At 39.1% G+C, this 14,923-nt stretch overlaps 1 protein-coding gene across 1 annotated transcript in view; it reads right to left on the minus strand.

The window, feature by feature from the left end:
• Window positions 1-14,923, minus strand: part of SLC26A7 (solute carrier family 26 (anion exchanger), member 7) — a 46,774-nt gene that overhangs the window by 19,816 nt on the left and 12,035 nt on the right. The window contains exons 4-9 of the mRNA XM_015562294.1: window positions 14,448-14,620; window positions 13,157-13,321; window positions 11,333-11,485; window positions 9,211-9,293; window positions 6,126-6,273; window positions 3,677-3,790 (exon numbers count right to left, since the gene is read on the minus strand). Of these exons, the coding sequence (XP_015417780.1) occupies window positions 3,677-3,790; window positions 6,126-6,273; window positions 9,211-9,293; window positions 11,333-11,485; window positions 13,157-13,321; window positions 14,448-14,620 (836 nt within the window). The remainder of the gene's footprint in view (window positions 1-3,676; window positions 3,791-6,125; window positions 6,274-9,210; window positions 9,294-11,332; window positions 11,486-13,156; window positions 13,322-14,447; window positions 14,621-14,923) is intronic.

Below are 14,923 nucleotides of genomic sequence, written 5' to 3' on the forward strand. Positions count from 1 at the left end.
GCTGCTTTCTGCACACCCCCTCCCTCCTAGGGACTGAGCCCAAAACTCAGGCATGTGCCCTGACCGGGAATCAAACCGTGACCTCCTGCTTCATAGGTCAATGCTCAACCATTGAGCTACACAGGCTGGGCTTTGATAAAAATGGTAAACACAAATCAATGCTGTCCTTCCACTAAATCAGAGAGAGCTAGGTGTCAAGAGCAAGTCACAGAAATTATTCAGATGCTTTAATAAGTGACTCATTGTATCCCTGCTTATATGGGGGGGGGGGAAGGACAACTGACAAGGTTTATTTCACGATAAAAGACAATGGCATGCCCCCCTTTGATGGGATCTTCACTCATAGACTGACAATGTATCTGAAAATAAAACTCTTATTCTTAATTGCAGATATCAACTTGGGGAAAGGCAGTCTACACTCTGTGAAAGGCTCTGAGGCCCAGGGAAACAAGGAGATTTGACGAAAGTCATAAAACTAAGGAGTTAGAAGGAATATGGACCATGAACTAAATTGGGATCCATCAAGCTAAATATATTTTAAGGTTCCAAAAATATCTTATAGTATAGTAAAGATGATCTAGAAAATACAACTTAATTAAATAATCCTATTTCAAAACAGTGAACTATAACTACCTTTGGGCTTTTCTCTAAATAATATTTAACTTATCTTTTATTGACATGATGCTTTGTATGTACATCAACAATAACATTCTTACTAAACTACAATTCCGGTCCTATTGTTAAAATAACTCAAGAGTTAAAAGGGTCTTACTTACAAAAGTGACACATGGTGGGTGAAACACACTATTTGTTTCCCTTACATGGGAAGTCACAAAATAAAATAGGTCAGATAAACAAATGGCGAATGTCAGCTTTTCTGCTGCACTTGCCTCATCACTGTTGATGCCCGAGGACAAAAGACAAGCGCATCTAATTGGACAAGAAATTTTTATCAGTTCTGCCTCATGTATTTCCTCCTCAGGCATGAAAATCAATAATATAATAGTTTCTGCCCTCAATGTTCTCAAAATACTGCATTCGTTGTCTCCATAAGTAAGAGATCCAGATGCTAAACTTTAGATTTTTTTAAAAAATTTGTGAGATCATGCAGTCCAAGCCATCACTTCAGAAATGGACAACTCAGTAAATGCAAAAAAAAAAAAAGTTAGATTAAGATGAGATATTTTCAGTGCTATAATAGACTTCTCTAACTTCAAGATTGAGTTATATTTTCAAGTTTTAGCACCTTTTTGAGTACACTTTAATTTGCACATAAAGTGCTGCTATCTTATACATCTCTGATCAACTAAAACAAAAAATTTAAAAGCAAGTTGCAGCCAGAACAAGAAAGATAAACTTGTATTTTTTTTAAGCTCAGAAAAAAAACCAAACACCTAACTACCCCCTTACTTATATGTTTTAACTAGTAAAATGTTCACACCCTTAATTACCCATAGGACAAACATCTTTTAGGTATTTTACTTTTCTTCAACTCTTTACCATTTTATACTTAGGAATAGAGTGAAGAAATGTAAATGAAATCATAATAGTCAAGCTGCTAAATTACTAAAATCAAGCAGGTTGAGGGATGAGAAAATGATTCTATTATTTTTTTTAAACAAAACTCACATTTTATTTACATTGAAATAAACTATACAAAATTGACTTTCTGCACCAAAAGTAGCAGGAATATTTTCTGTGTTATTCCTAGATGACTACAAAACACATTTTTGTAGGTCTTCCAGGTTTTGATTATAAATCAAGATGAGGCAGTAGGTATAGTCATGGAAAAGACAGGATGAAACAGGCAAATCCGTTGTCAGTATCCATGCCCTCGGATCCTGTCTTGACTGTGAAACAGAGTGTTTGCCACAAACCTGCTAAAAAGCTTAGGCAGATACAGGTTCAACAAAGGAATGTAAACAGCAACATCCAGATGTGGAACAATAACAGGTTCTTCCATTCAATCTTTAACTGTAACTTGTTTCTTTAAGGTCACTAACTAAAGGTAAAATCTACACTGAAAGTTTTGTTTGGCAAGCTCACCTGGCTGGTAAAGCCCTTGACTGTCCATTACAGATTTTTAATAGCATACTTAAAACTCCTGCTGGTCTTCACCCATCTTTCTCCTGCCACTTGCTCCCCAAAGTAAAAAACCACACCCTTTCAAATGTATTCTTCTGATCACCCCCCAGAAAAGACTTACTATAAGGGCAGGCTCCTAAAAATGTTCAACCTGTCACATAAAATATTTTATAAATCATTATTCAATTCCAATGTGAATTGTTTTAATAATGGTGAGCAGATAATATGAGATTATATTATAACACATACATGCATTTTCTTACATACATGCATTTTCTTGTATAGAAGTATGGTTAACAGTGCAAGATCTGGAGTAAATCTATCTGGGTTAAAATCCCAGCTCTCCCAACTTATTAGCTCTGTGACCTGGGTAATTTACTTTAACCTTCTTTTCTTCAATTTTAGCATGTGGAAATTGAGAATAATAATTATACTTCCTTCAAAGTTGCCTATAAAGGGTTAAATGCATTCATTTACATAGAAAGTATGATATGCAATGCCTGGCACATAAATCAATATATGTTTCCACCAACACTGCTGCTCTGAATAATCATCACAGATTATCTTCATTGTCATCACTGTCATCTTACCAGTATCATAATACTTGGTATAGAGGAGGCACTCAAGTGTTGAGTTGACTTGAGTTCCTAAAAATATATAATAATTATTTCTTTAACCTCAAATGTGCACAAACATCTTATTACTTATTTAAAAACTTGCACATCTATTCATACAGGAATCTCAATGTTAATGACTAATCCTATATAATAAAACCCTAATATGCAAATTGACTGAACAGAGGAACGACCAGTTGCTATGATGCACACTGACCACCAGGGGGCAGACGCTCAATGCAGGAGTCAGGCTCAGCTGTGGTAGTGGGAGCCTCTTCCGCCTCTCATGCAGGCAGGCGGTAAGGAGTGAGGGGTCCTGGACTGAGAGAGGGATCCTGGACTGCGAGAAGGTGCAGGCTGGGTTGGAAATTTCATGCACAGGGCCTCTAGTTTTTTATATGATTGATTTAAATAAATTATAATTCATCTCATTTAAAGAAAGTGAACAAGAATGGAAATTTTTCAAATTGATTAGCTTAGCAAAAACAGAAAAACAGAGGCTCCAGTACTGAGAGCTCTGGCTCAAAGGCTGCCAACAGTAAAGCTGCTATTGGTACAGTATTTTTTTGTCAGCTCACTGAGTCATTGGCTTTTGGAAGAAACATTTACAAGAAAGAGAGGAGAAATAGACTTCCTTGAAAGTAGTTAGGAAAAAATGAAGAAGTAAAACTATTTCCTGTACTTTTTAAAAAGTATATTTTTATTTTTGTTGATTTCAGAGAGGAAAGGACAGGGAGAGAGAGATAGAAACATCAATGATGAGAGAGAATCATTAATCAGCTGCCTCCTGCAAGCCCTGGTGAGCCCAGAACAACCAAGAATCGAACCATGATCTTCTGATTCATAGGTCGATGCTCAACCACTGAGCCACGCCAGCCAGGCTATCTTCTGTGCTTTAGATAGAAGCCCGCTCTTCAGCACTCTTCCCCAGAGGGAGAGTAAAGGCCAGGGAGTTTCCTGCCAGACAATGAAGTTACCTGTGTCTTTGCTCCTGTGCTGTACAGGCCAGAGGTCCTTCCCATGGCGGCAGCACTTGGTATGCAGAAGAAAAATGAAGAAACCACATTGCTGAGGCCATGAGCCAAACATTCCTAGAAGATTGATAATATGGGAATACATCACTTCTTAATAACAATCAACTTTTAGAGACCACAGGCACAACCTATCAAACAATAAGTCTTGTTTATATCCCATTTCTGTTCTCTCCAATGGTTGTGATTTAACCATTAAAAAAAAAGTGGACATTTACTGAGTGATTAAATTAGCAAGAAACCATTGCAAGTACTTTAATCATTTAATCCTCATAACAACCTTATGGGAAAATACAAGATATTTATTGTTTCTGTTGCCAGTTTCTCCCCCATCTTTTAAATCGCTATAATCAATGCTGTAACACTGACAGCAGCCTCATATATCTCATGTTTACTGTGTTTCTTGATTATATTATTTTTATTGGGCTTGGTTAAATCTCATGTTGTTTTGTACAGTAACATGCTGCACAGGTTTGTAATCTAGGAGCAATAGGCTATACCATATATGTAGGTGTGTAGTAGGTGATACCATCTAGGTTTGCATAAGAGAACTCTGATGTTTAAAAATGACAAAATACTCTAATGACACATTTTTCAATATGTATCCCCATCAATCAGCATCACATGACAATATTCTGACTCCTTCCCTTTTTCCCAGATGGTATCCACAATCTAGAATCGGTCCACTTCTCATCTCCTCCATTGCTACATCCTGCTACACACTGTCTAATTTTACCTGGATTCTTATAAAAACCTCCTGATGTCTTCTTTCTGCCTTTCCTGTTACCAGTAACCTACAGAGACCAGTATCCCTGCCCTTACAGAACTGACATCCTTGTGAGGGAATGCGGACAACAAACAAGATGAATATGTCAAGTACAGCACAGAAGGGAGTGGAAAGTCTGGAGTTTAGGATTTTATCTTACCCGGGAAGGCTTCTCTGAGAAGTGAGCATTTAAATAAGGGAGGCATGCAAATATGCAGGGGAACAGCTTCTGGAAAAGGGAGGAGCAAGTGCAAAATGTCCTGAGCCAGAATCATCAGCGGTGGGTTCAATGAAAAGCAGGCAACAGAGTAAAGAAGAAAAAAGAAAAAAGGGATGTATAGAGAAACAAAGGGATGTAGAGCTTGGTAAACCTTGGTGAAGAGATTTTTAATCTGAATACAAGGGTAAAGCCCTGGTAGGCTCTGAGTTGAGAAAAGATAGGGTCTCTGTTGTACACTACGGTGTCCCTTGTTCTTAGTGCCTGGTACAGTAGGATTTGATACACATCAGTTGAATGAATAAATCTTCTTTTATACAGATGACAAAACTGGGGCACAAAAATAATGAAGGGCACCCGGTGTCAGAGTGAGATTAGACATAGGTGATTTGACATTTGTAACCAGTTTTCCACAGCTATCTCTGCTGACCTGTAGGAATGGGGGCCACAGGGCTTAAACCAAGACGCTGGGAGAAATCAATTTTGAAATGCGATCAACATGATCTTCATTGTTTGGCCTTCCAAAAGTAGATGCTCGCGTCCTTTAGGTTTCTACTAAGAAGAGTAATACTAGTGTTTTCTGTACTTTAAAAACCATCATTTTTGAAAGATAAATATCACATGATCTCACTCATTTGTGGAATATAATGAACAACATAAACTGATGAACAAAAACAGATCCAGAGACAGAGAAGCATCAATCAGACTGTCAAACCTCAGAGGGAAGGTAGGGGAGAGGGGGGGGTATGGGGGAGAGATCAACCAAAGGACTTGTATGCATGCATATAAGCATAACCAATGGACACAGACAACAGGGAGGTGAGGGCATGGGTGTGGGGGGGTAATGTGGGGATAAGGAGTCATATGTAATAACTTAATCAATAAAAAAAAATTTAAAAAGAGTGTACAGATGTCATATTATAAAGTTGTACACCTGAAATTTATACAGAGGGAAGGTAGGGGAGAGGGGGGGGTATGGGGGAGAGATCAACCAAAGGACTTGTATGCATGCATATAAGCATAACCAATGGTCACATACACCAGGGGGGTGAGGGCATGGGGGGGGGGCAGTAAAGGGGGGTTAAGGACACATATGTAATATCTTAATCAATAAAGAAAAAAATTAAAAAGTAAGTACTCAATGGTAATATATTTAGATTCTCACCTAAAAGCAAATTAAAAAGAAAATCAAGATGTCCCTCTCTCTCAAAATAAGATAAAATTATAAACCAACCCATAAGGACAAATATTCAGCTATAACTGATTTAGAGATTTTCTTTTGTTTTTGGCCAATCTATTCTTTCTGTACAGGTGGGAAAGTTATATTTTTCATAGGGTCAACATTTTCAGGATCTGGGAGTTCACAGCATGATGATACGATAGCTACGGAGAGGGGCTGGGGCATACTCCACCTGGTTGTCATCCACTGAATATTTGAATTTTTTGGCAGATTCTTGAGCAAGAGCCAGGGAGGCCGCATAGCCCACAAGTGCTACTCCAAAAGCTTCTTTGATTACTGCAGAGAGGACATTCATGGAGGGAGGTTTAGGCGAAGGAATTCTGCGGAAAGAAATACATAATGAAGTCATCAACTTTCATGTAATTTCTGTAACAACTTGCAATGAATTCCACTATGGCGGTGACTCTGAAGTTTACATAGAATAAGTAAGATGCTCATGAGAACGCCAGGCAGCCTTGCCCTTAGAAACCCTTTGTTTTCAACATTATTTAACAGAAAAGCAAAATCGCAAGGAACACCACAGGGTCAACACCACACCACTGCCATCTGCACCCAAGTTCACCACAGGAACTGACTTGACGAAAATGTTCTATATCAGAACAAAAGCATATTTGGAGCATTCTTTCATTTGAACTTTCTCAAATATTTATTTGGCTGGCATTAGAGACTGCATTACCTGCCTTGAACACTATAGATCTGTATGAGGACACTAGTTTACTGTGAGCTATAATTTCCTGAGCTAATCCTTAAATTTGCCATTGAGTTCATCAGCTTAATTATGTTTCTAACTCAGTCTTTTCACAGCACACTTAACTATGCATCACATGTGTCAAGGAAAATATGCATAAAGGCTACATGTATCCTCTGTTGCAAAATATGGGACCACAGTTAACTGTATCTCAGGTTTAAAGAATTATTTAAAATATTTATTTCAATGAATACCTGACCATTGTCTTATTGTCATTTGAAAATCACTTGCACCAAATAAAGTCTCATCATTTATTTATGCCTGATGATTCTTTGGGATGGATAGACTATATATTCATCCATCCCTCTGGGGAAAAAGAAGAAGAAACAGGGAAGGCAATACATGTTCATTTAATATCTAGTAAGTAAGTAGATTGCTCAGCCCTTTCATATTAACTGTATGGAGAAGGCGGCTAGGGAATGTATCTAAATCAGAGAGTGAATGGTAGAGCCGATCTCAGCTCTGTCTAATTTCAATGCCCCACTCTTGTTGATTCCTTAAGAGGCTAGGTCTGGAAAGTTCACCCAAAATAAAGGAGAATTAGTGTGGATGGAGGAGAGGCAAACATTTTTTTACCTACTTGCTAAAGTTTACCCCCAAAACAAAAGTACTTGTATCACTATAGGCTCTAAAATATATGCTATACAAAAGTACTACCATTTGAAAGTATTAGAACTTCTTTTTTTAAAAAAATATATTTTATTGAGTTTTTACAGAGAGGAAAGGAGAGAGATAGCGAGTTAGAAACATCGATGAGAGAGAAACATCGACCAGCTGCCTCCTGCACACTCCCCACTGGGGATGTGCCTGCAACCAAGGTACATGCCCTTGACCGGAATTGAACCTGGGATCCCCCAGTCCGCAGGCCGATGCCCCATCCACTGAGCCGAACCGGTTTCGGCTGAAAGTATTAGAACTTCTGTTTCATGGAAATTGAGCTTGCCTAATTGTTAATACCAATAAACTGACCTAGAAAGAAACAATAAGCTGACTTTTAAAATATATACATTTTTATTGATTTCGGAGAGGAAGGGAGAGGGAGAGAGAGATAGAAACATCAATGATGAGAGAGAATCACTGATCAGCTGCCTCCTGCACACCCCCTACTGGGGATGAAGCCTGCAACCCAGGCATGTGCCCTTGACTGAAATCAAACCCAGGACCTTTCGGTCCACAGCTTGATGCTCTATCCCCTGAGACCAACCAGCTAGGGCTAAACTGACTTTTGAAGGTGGAAAAGTGGATAACTTTTTATAAAAACCAAATTGACCCAGATAATCACCATTAACCTTTAACTGCATAAAGGCTAAACACAGAATTTTTAAAATTACCTTTTTAATCTCTAAATGTTTTCTATTTTCCCTCCATTTTAATGTAGTTAGAAACCAAAATTTGGGAGTGAAAGGTAAAATTAGAGAGAACTCAATAACTAACTTTGCCCCAAATTTATAAATATTGGTATGTACACAGCTCCTTAAAAGGAAATGAGCCCTAAGATACATTCTCTTCCTGAAGATGCCTTTGTTTCTTTCAGGCTATACTTGGAACAACCTTTTGCCCTTTCAGGGTGAACAGCTCTTCTTGTTAACCTTCCTCTTAGTGTTCAGAGAAAAGCTTTCAGACAGAAAGGAAGCCACGCCCTCTTTTCCACTCCACTCTCTCCCTCACCATTATACAATACCCTAGCCTATGGGTTTGCTATTTCAGGTAATGCTTGTGTACTTTTACTGTGTTTTAAGTGAAATAAAAGTAGTCATAAGAATATGTAAGTGAAATGGGGAAGACTAAATCCCAGCACATGACTCTATTTTAGAAATGCAATGCCCTCATTTAAAAAATAGCAATTGCCCAACTGGCGTGGCTCAGTAGTTGAGCGCTAACCTATGAACCAGAAGATCCTGGTTCAATGACCGGTTAGGGCACATGCCTGGGTGGTGGGCTTGATCCCCAGTGTGGGGCTCTCTCTTATCGTTGATGTTTCTATCTCTCTCTCACTCACCCTTCCTCTCTGAAATCAATAAAAATATATATTTAATAAAAGAACAAAACAACAATATTTTTGTAAATAATTTCCAAATCTTTTATCTGAAGCAATGTGTATAAAATAATCAACAATAGATCTCAGAGGGAAGGAGTTGGGAGGCAGGAAGAGATTAACCAAAGAACTAATATGCATAACTCATGGACACAGAAAATAGCGTGGGGAAGGCCTGGGGTCGGGATGCATAAAGAGGGACAGCCGGGGATAGGAAATTGGGGACAACTGTAATACTGTCAACAATAAATTTGAAAAAACAGTTATCAACTTTCCTGGTTACATGCAAACAGTCTAAGACATTAGTCTTTCTCTACATGTGTATTATTTGTTTTTAACACTTAAAAATAGTAAGTAATTAGAATATTATTCTTTGAAAGAAATAAAATCCATACCACCTACCTCCCGTCTAGTCTCTTCTTCCATAAAAAACAAAGAAACATACAAACAAAAAAGTAAGAAAAAAGACATTACCCTTTTGGAATATGACCAAGTACGTCTAATCCATATGTATTTTCCATATCGGTATAATAACAAGCAAATGATGCAGCAATGACCTGTGTGGTTACATTTGGGAGAAAAAAAATTACTAGTAGCCTTTCAAACACCTTTTTAAAAATTAACGTTGAAAGTAAACATTGTTCATGGGTCCCAGGATTGTCATGAATGATGTAGCAGTTATAAAGATTTTTAAAAATTAGGAAATTTTAAAATTCAAAGAATACTTCTGATATTTGAGAGCACTTAATTTACAGTCTCGAAAATTAAATGGCATTATAATAATACTAGAGGCCTGGTGCATGAAATTTGTGCACTTGGGTGGGGGGCAGTTCCTCAGCCCGGCCTGAGCCCACTCGCAGTCTGGGATCCCTCACTCCTTACTGCCCCCCTGCTTGCTGCTCCTTAATGCTCAGCTGGCTCACTGCTCCTTAGTGCTGCTGCAGAGGGAGGAGAGGCTCCCGCCACCACCACTGCACTAGCCAGCTGTGAGCCTGGCTTCTGGCTGAGTGACGCTCCCCCTGTGGGAGCACACTGAACATCTGCATTGAGCATCTGCCCCCTGGTGGTCAGTACACATCATAGTGACCAGTCATTCTGGTGGTTCTGGCTTTTATTATATAGACTAGAGGCCCAGTGCACCCTCCTGCCACAGCCCCCAGTCCCCTGTCTGCCAGCAGCCCCACTCTCGCTGCTGCCACTCCCACGCACTGACGCCCCCTGGTGGTCAACACACGTCATAGCAACCAGTTGTTCGGTTGTTCCACCCTTTGGTCTATTTGCATATTAGCTTTTTATTATGTAGGATTTTTTTTAATGTTTTACTCTACTTAAGCCCAATTATGTATAATTTTGAAGAGGAGAAAAACAGACTATAGGAGTGTGTGTGTGTGTGTGTGTGAAGTTACCACAATCCAACCTTAACACTTGTCTCTTGTGACATGAAGGGATGCTTTAGAAAATAGCATGTTTTGAGAAATTGCATTGATATTCCTAATAGAGATTAGTAATCAATAATGTGGACAAAAAGGGGCCACATGCTAACCTGACTAGCTCAGAGAAAGCCTGCGAGGTGGCCTTGCAAACTCAGAAAACTGAGGTAACCACAAAGGATGGTCTGAAATTTAAACTTTTCTTTTTTTTTAACTAAAAGCAGTTTATGGTAGGTAGTCATGTCCTAGGCTGGTATCTTCCTCGACAAAGGTCAATCTTTACCTTAACTGTATCTCTCAATACTGCCTTTTTGCATCTATGATAACATATCCTTGGAATGTCAAAGTAATTTTCCTTTTATCCGGACCCCTCAAAGAACAGGCGTGCTCTGTGGAAATCACAGACCCCTCATTGTCACTGAGTTCATTGTTGACTGTGAACTCTCCTATACCCACCTATGTAAAAAAGGTAAGCATATCTATCCTTTTACTTTTTATCCAATCCCAGAGTTTCCCCACTTTGCCTTCTCCCACCTCCCTACTCTATCCCCAGTGGATTCCACGTGACCCACGGACATCTCCTTTTTTGGTTGTAATGTAAAAAGCAAGGTGAAAACTTTGCAGCCAGTGTCACTCGGGCCTCTCAGCCGAGCACCAACTCCCAGGAAACTCCCCCTTTCCATACGCCCTCCTCTCCAGTCTCTAGGTTTCTCTTCAGAGCTCCTTAGATAAAATATGTCCAATCAGCTACGCTTCTCTTGTGTGTGTGTTTTTTTCAGGCTGATTGCGCAGTATCTTAGCTATGAACCCCGTCCCTGGCATGAGCAAGGGCACACAGCCTCCTGTTATGCCACAGCCTCTGGCCTCCTCTAGAAATGTCTCCATATTCAAAGCCTTAGGATACATGTTGTTGTACTTCGGTAAAAACAACCAGAATATGAAAAATGCTGTAATAACTGAAAACATGTGTGTGTGTCCTTTTTAAAATCAGTGACTTCAAATGTTTCCTGGTCTTACATGAATGGATAGCCACACAAATGAGACATCTTTATGAGAGGTAGGAACAGATGTGAGTTACTGTAGGCAACAGGGTGAACCTCAGCAGGTCACCCCAACAGCTGGCAAACATTGTAGGGCAGAATGCTAACTGCAGATTTCATACTCACCAAAACCAAATCGACAGGAAGGACAGCTTTAATTTTCCTTTTAAACTGCTCATTTAACTCTTTCACCACCACAAGCACCACAATGCTCAGCAAGGATAAGAGCAGGGTTTCCAGGCGAACAGACTTGATGTTCTCAAAGACATATATGTAGATCTACAATGATGAGAAGAAATACAAAGAAAATATAGGGTCACCCACACGATAACCACCTCTGACTCCAAATGAACTCAGTGATGTTTACCAAGAAATCTTAATGGCTCTAGGATGGGAAGGTGAGGTATAGATGGGTGGTCAGTGCAAAGCTCTAATTCGCTGCTTTGCCCTTGATGCTTGTAGCGAACGCAGGGGTTGCTTCTTTCTACATAAGAGCAGTATGTATGACTCCTCCTTCCCAGCCACTTCAGTGAAGAGAGATGCTCAAACTCGTCAGTTACATGGAGACTTACTGTTAAGTGCAGTGAGGGGATTTCATAGGCTCTGTGGGACCCCCCACTCTCCCTCAAACCCAAGAATCAAATACAAAGGAGTTAAGCACTGGTATTTTAATGATATCAGATATTTGATTTAGTGTAAAATATTACCATGTTCTCAGTCATTCAATATTTTATTTACCTTTTTATTGCCACATGCTTTATGCCAACCACCGTGCTCAATTCTAGGTCTGCAAAGGTGAACAATTTCGATGAGCCTCAGCATTTATAGAGCTAATAATCTAGTGCGTACATTACCAATTAAAACAACAAATTAGTTCATTATGGTGCTATAAACATAGAAGGTGCACCCAAAGCATATGTGTCTTAGAGGAGGTAGTGGTCAGCAGAGCTGTCCCTAAAGAAGATAAACAGGAATCAGCCAGATGATGGATCAGAGAAGTAGTGAGGGGGGTCTCTTTTGCCTAAAATACATAGAATGTGAGAAGACTGTATGCCTTCCATGTATTTATATGTGTGTGTGTGTGTGTGTGTGTGTGCGTGTGTGTGTGTGTATTCTTTGTTTTTATTTATGTGTACTTTTCATTTTTATTTATTTTTTTCTTACAGTTTACTTTCAATTTTATTTTGTATTGTCTCAGTGTACAGGTTAAAGTCAAAGAAAGAATCTTAAAAGCAGCAAGAGGAATACAGGATTGGCATGAAATATGCAAAGGGATGAAAAGCCAGGCCCTATAACCTGCTACAGTTTCTATCCCAAGCCACGATTGAACCAAGCTACAGATGAGCTTTCTGTTTCTCTCCCATTCAATTTACGCTGTCCATTTTTCAGGGCATATTAAACATTCCTAAAATTCACAATAGAAATATCAAAATAACTGGGGAAGAGATGTGGGCTTTCAATAAACCACTATGTATTCTTGACTCAGAAATCCCAGATTCGCTCTCCACATCTAAACCTCATTTGTACATATTTAATTGTGACCTCATCCTCTAGAAAAGAAAAAGTTTCATGGGCTCTGCTTTCCTTCTGACTTTTTAATCCCCTTTTATTAACATTCTTGGTTCCTCCTTTGCAGCCTGCAGGAGTGTTTAAGTGAGAAAAGTGCTTTGCTTGTACTGCAGAGACGGGGTTGAGAATGAAACTGTTTTCCAGTTCTGAAACTCCTTGTTTTTAAGGAAGGAGATAAAACTTCCAACAAGGGCAGTCAAATAGATTGCCAAGCTTGCCTTGTGCTCTTGGTGGTCCGGTCTAATTAGCCTATTATGCTTTTATTATTATAGATAATCCAAGTTTCTTTAAGATGGAAATACCTCAGTATTGTAATGAGCCAAATCCTACTTTGTGAAATACACACCAAAATATATGAACAAAGACATATGGAAAACTCACGTAAAATAATCGAAGTGGCCCGGATATGTAAGGTATTTTCATTCCCAAGAGATACTTGACTTGTGAAGTCACAACATGTGTGGCAGCCCCAGTTGTCATTGCGCTGATCACAGGCTCCGTGAGCAGGAACGTAGCACTGCCCAGTTGTAGGACAAACATAGCCACCTAAGAGGACAGCACAGGAAATTTCCCACGGTTGCGAGACAGTTTAATATCCAAAACATGTTCGCTTCACACAGACAGAGAGAACTAATGGAAAATGAGGTTCTGCAATTTTAGGTGCTCAATCCCTTGAATGTTCTTGATAGCGTTACCAGGTTCCAGGACTCTCAATGTTATTGGGAACAATTGAAGTGTTTCGATTAAAATGAACATGTTATTTTTTCCTGAATATTTACTTCACTGTGTTTCTCTTTTCCTAATCATACATGTTACCAAGAAATTCTAGAAAATCAGTTGATCTATGGGGCTCTGTGGGGAAAAATCAAATTTGCATGATCATATTTGTAATTATTTTAAAAATCTAAAATGGTACCATGCCTGATGCCTTAATATGGTTGAATCTAGACTGACAAGACAAAAAAAACCCCAAAAAACAAAGAACAAAAAGAACTTTTTTCTTCAATGAAATAGCAGGAAGCTCCTTGGGGAGCATGTGTTTTGAGTAACTGTAGATGGTGGATGCTAGGAATACAAAGGATTAACTACTTTAATTCTTAGAGTAGGACTGGAAGCAAGGGCAGGGACTCAGACTAAGGTAGGAATCCCAGTCAGGAAGACTGAGCTGGTTTTAATGTACAGAACTGTACGTAATTGTTTAGAATAGCACTCATGTGACGCCATGCCAGTGCAAATAGCTTTGTCCAATTTATCATCAGCTGAGACACTGGTGCCATTTCAAATCAATCCATTTGCTAAGATGAACGAGGAATTTTTGTAATTTTTCTTTTTTCTTTTTGGGGAAAACATTCTTTCCAATAATTTTTTTTTTCTCAGTTGGTGAGCCAGGGTCCCAAACCAGAAATGAAAAACACTTTTTAGGAAGTTTGCTCTTAAAAAGTCAAAAACTACTTCTCTGTAACTTCAATATATTAATTCTAACTCATTTACTCAACCAGAGAACAGAGTAACTATTCTCTATACCAGACCGTATTTTCATAAAGACAGAGCACATCTGTCCCTTATCCATCTAAACAGACACACCCATGAACATGAATAAAAATAAAGCTCCAATTGCCTTTCCTTTGCCACTGTCTCAATTTCTTCATCCCCACATCTCAGTATCACTTACCTGAATCACACCTCCCAAGAAGGAAACGGATGCAGCGATGCCAATCCTTTCCATCTCAAAGTCAGATAAGCCCAGGATGCTAGTGTTACTTTGTTTGGTGAGGTTCTGGCTACTTGAAGGGACAAGCCGTTCCACTGCATTGGTTGATATTAAGGATGTCAAGGCACAAGTGCCTAAAAAGGGGGGTGGGGAGGGGAATCTCTTATTAGTAACAGACTCAATAAATATTGTTGAAGTCCACCACTGAAGTTGAATCCATACTGTAAAACCAAGTCAACCTATTAGAAACACTCTCCTCTGCACCCCCCATTACTCCAACCTTTGTTCCACTCCATGGAATAAATAGAAAATCACCTACTTATACACATATTCCTTCAGCATACAACCACACCCATCTACTTGCTATTCCCTTCCAGACCATACACATCCCCATCTCTCGGTAGACCTGCACGGAGAATATCCTCAGTGTAGGGATT

This window comes from Myotis davidii, unplaced genomic scaffold, assembly GCF_000327345.1.
Source record: "Myotis davidii unplaced genomic scaffold, ASM32734v1 scaffold317, whole genome shotgun sequence".
NCBI classification, from domain to species: domain Eukaryota; kingdom Metazoa; phylum Chordata; class Mammalia; order Chiroptera; family Vespertilionidae; genus Myotis; species Myotis davidii.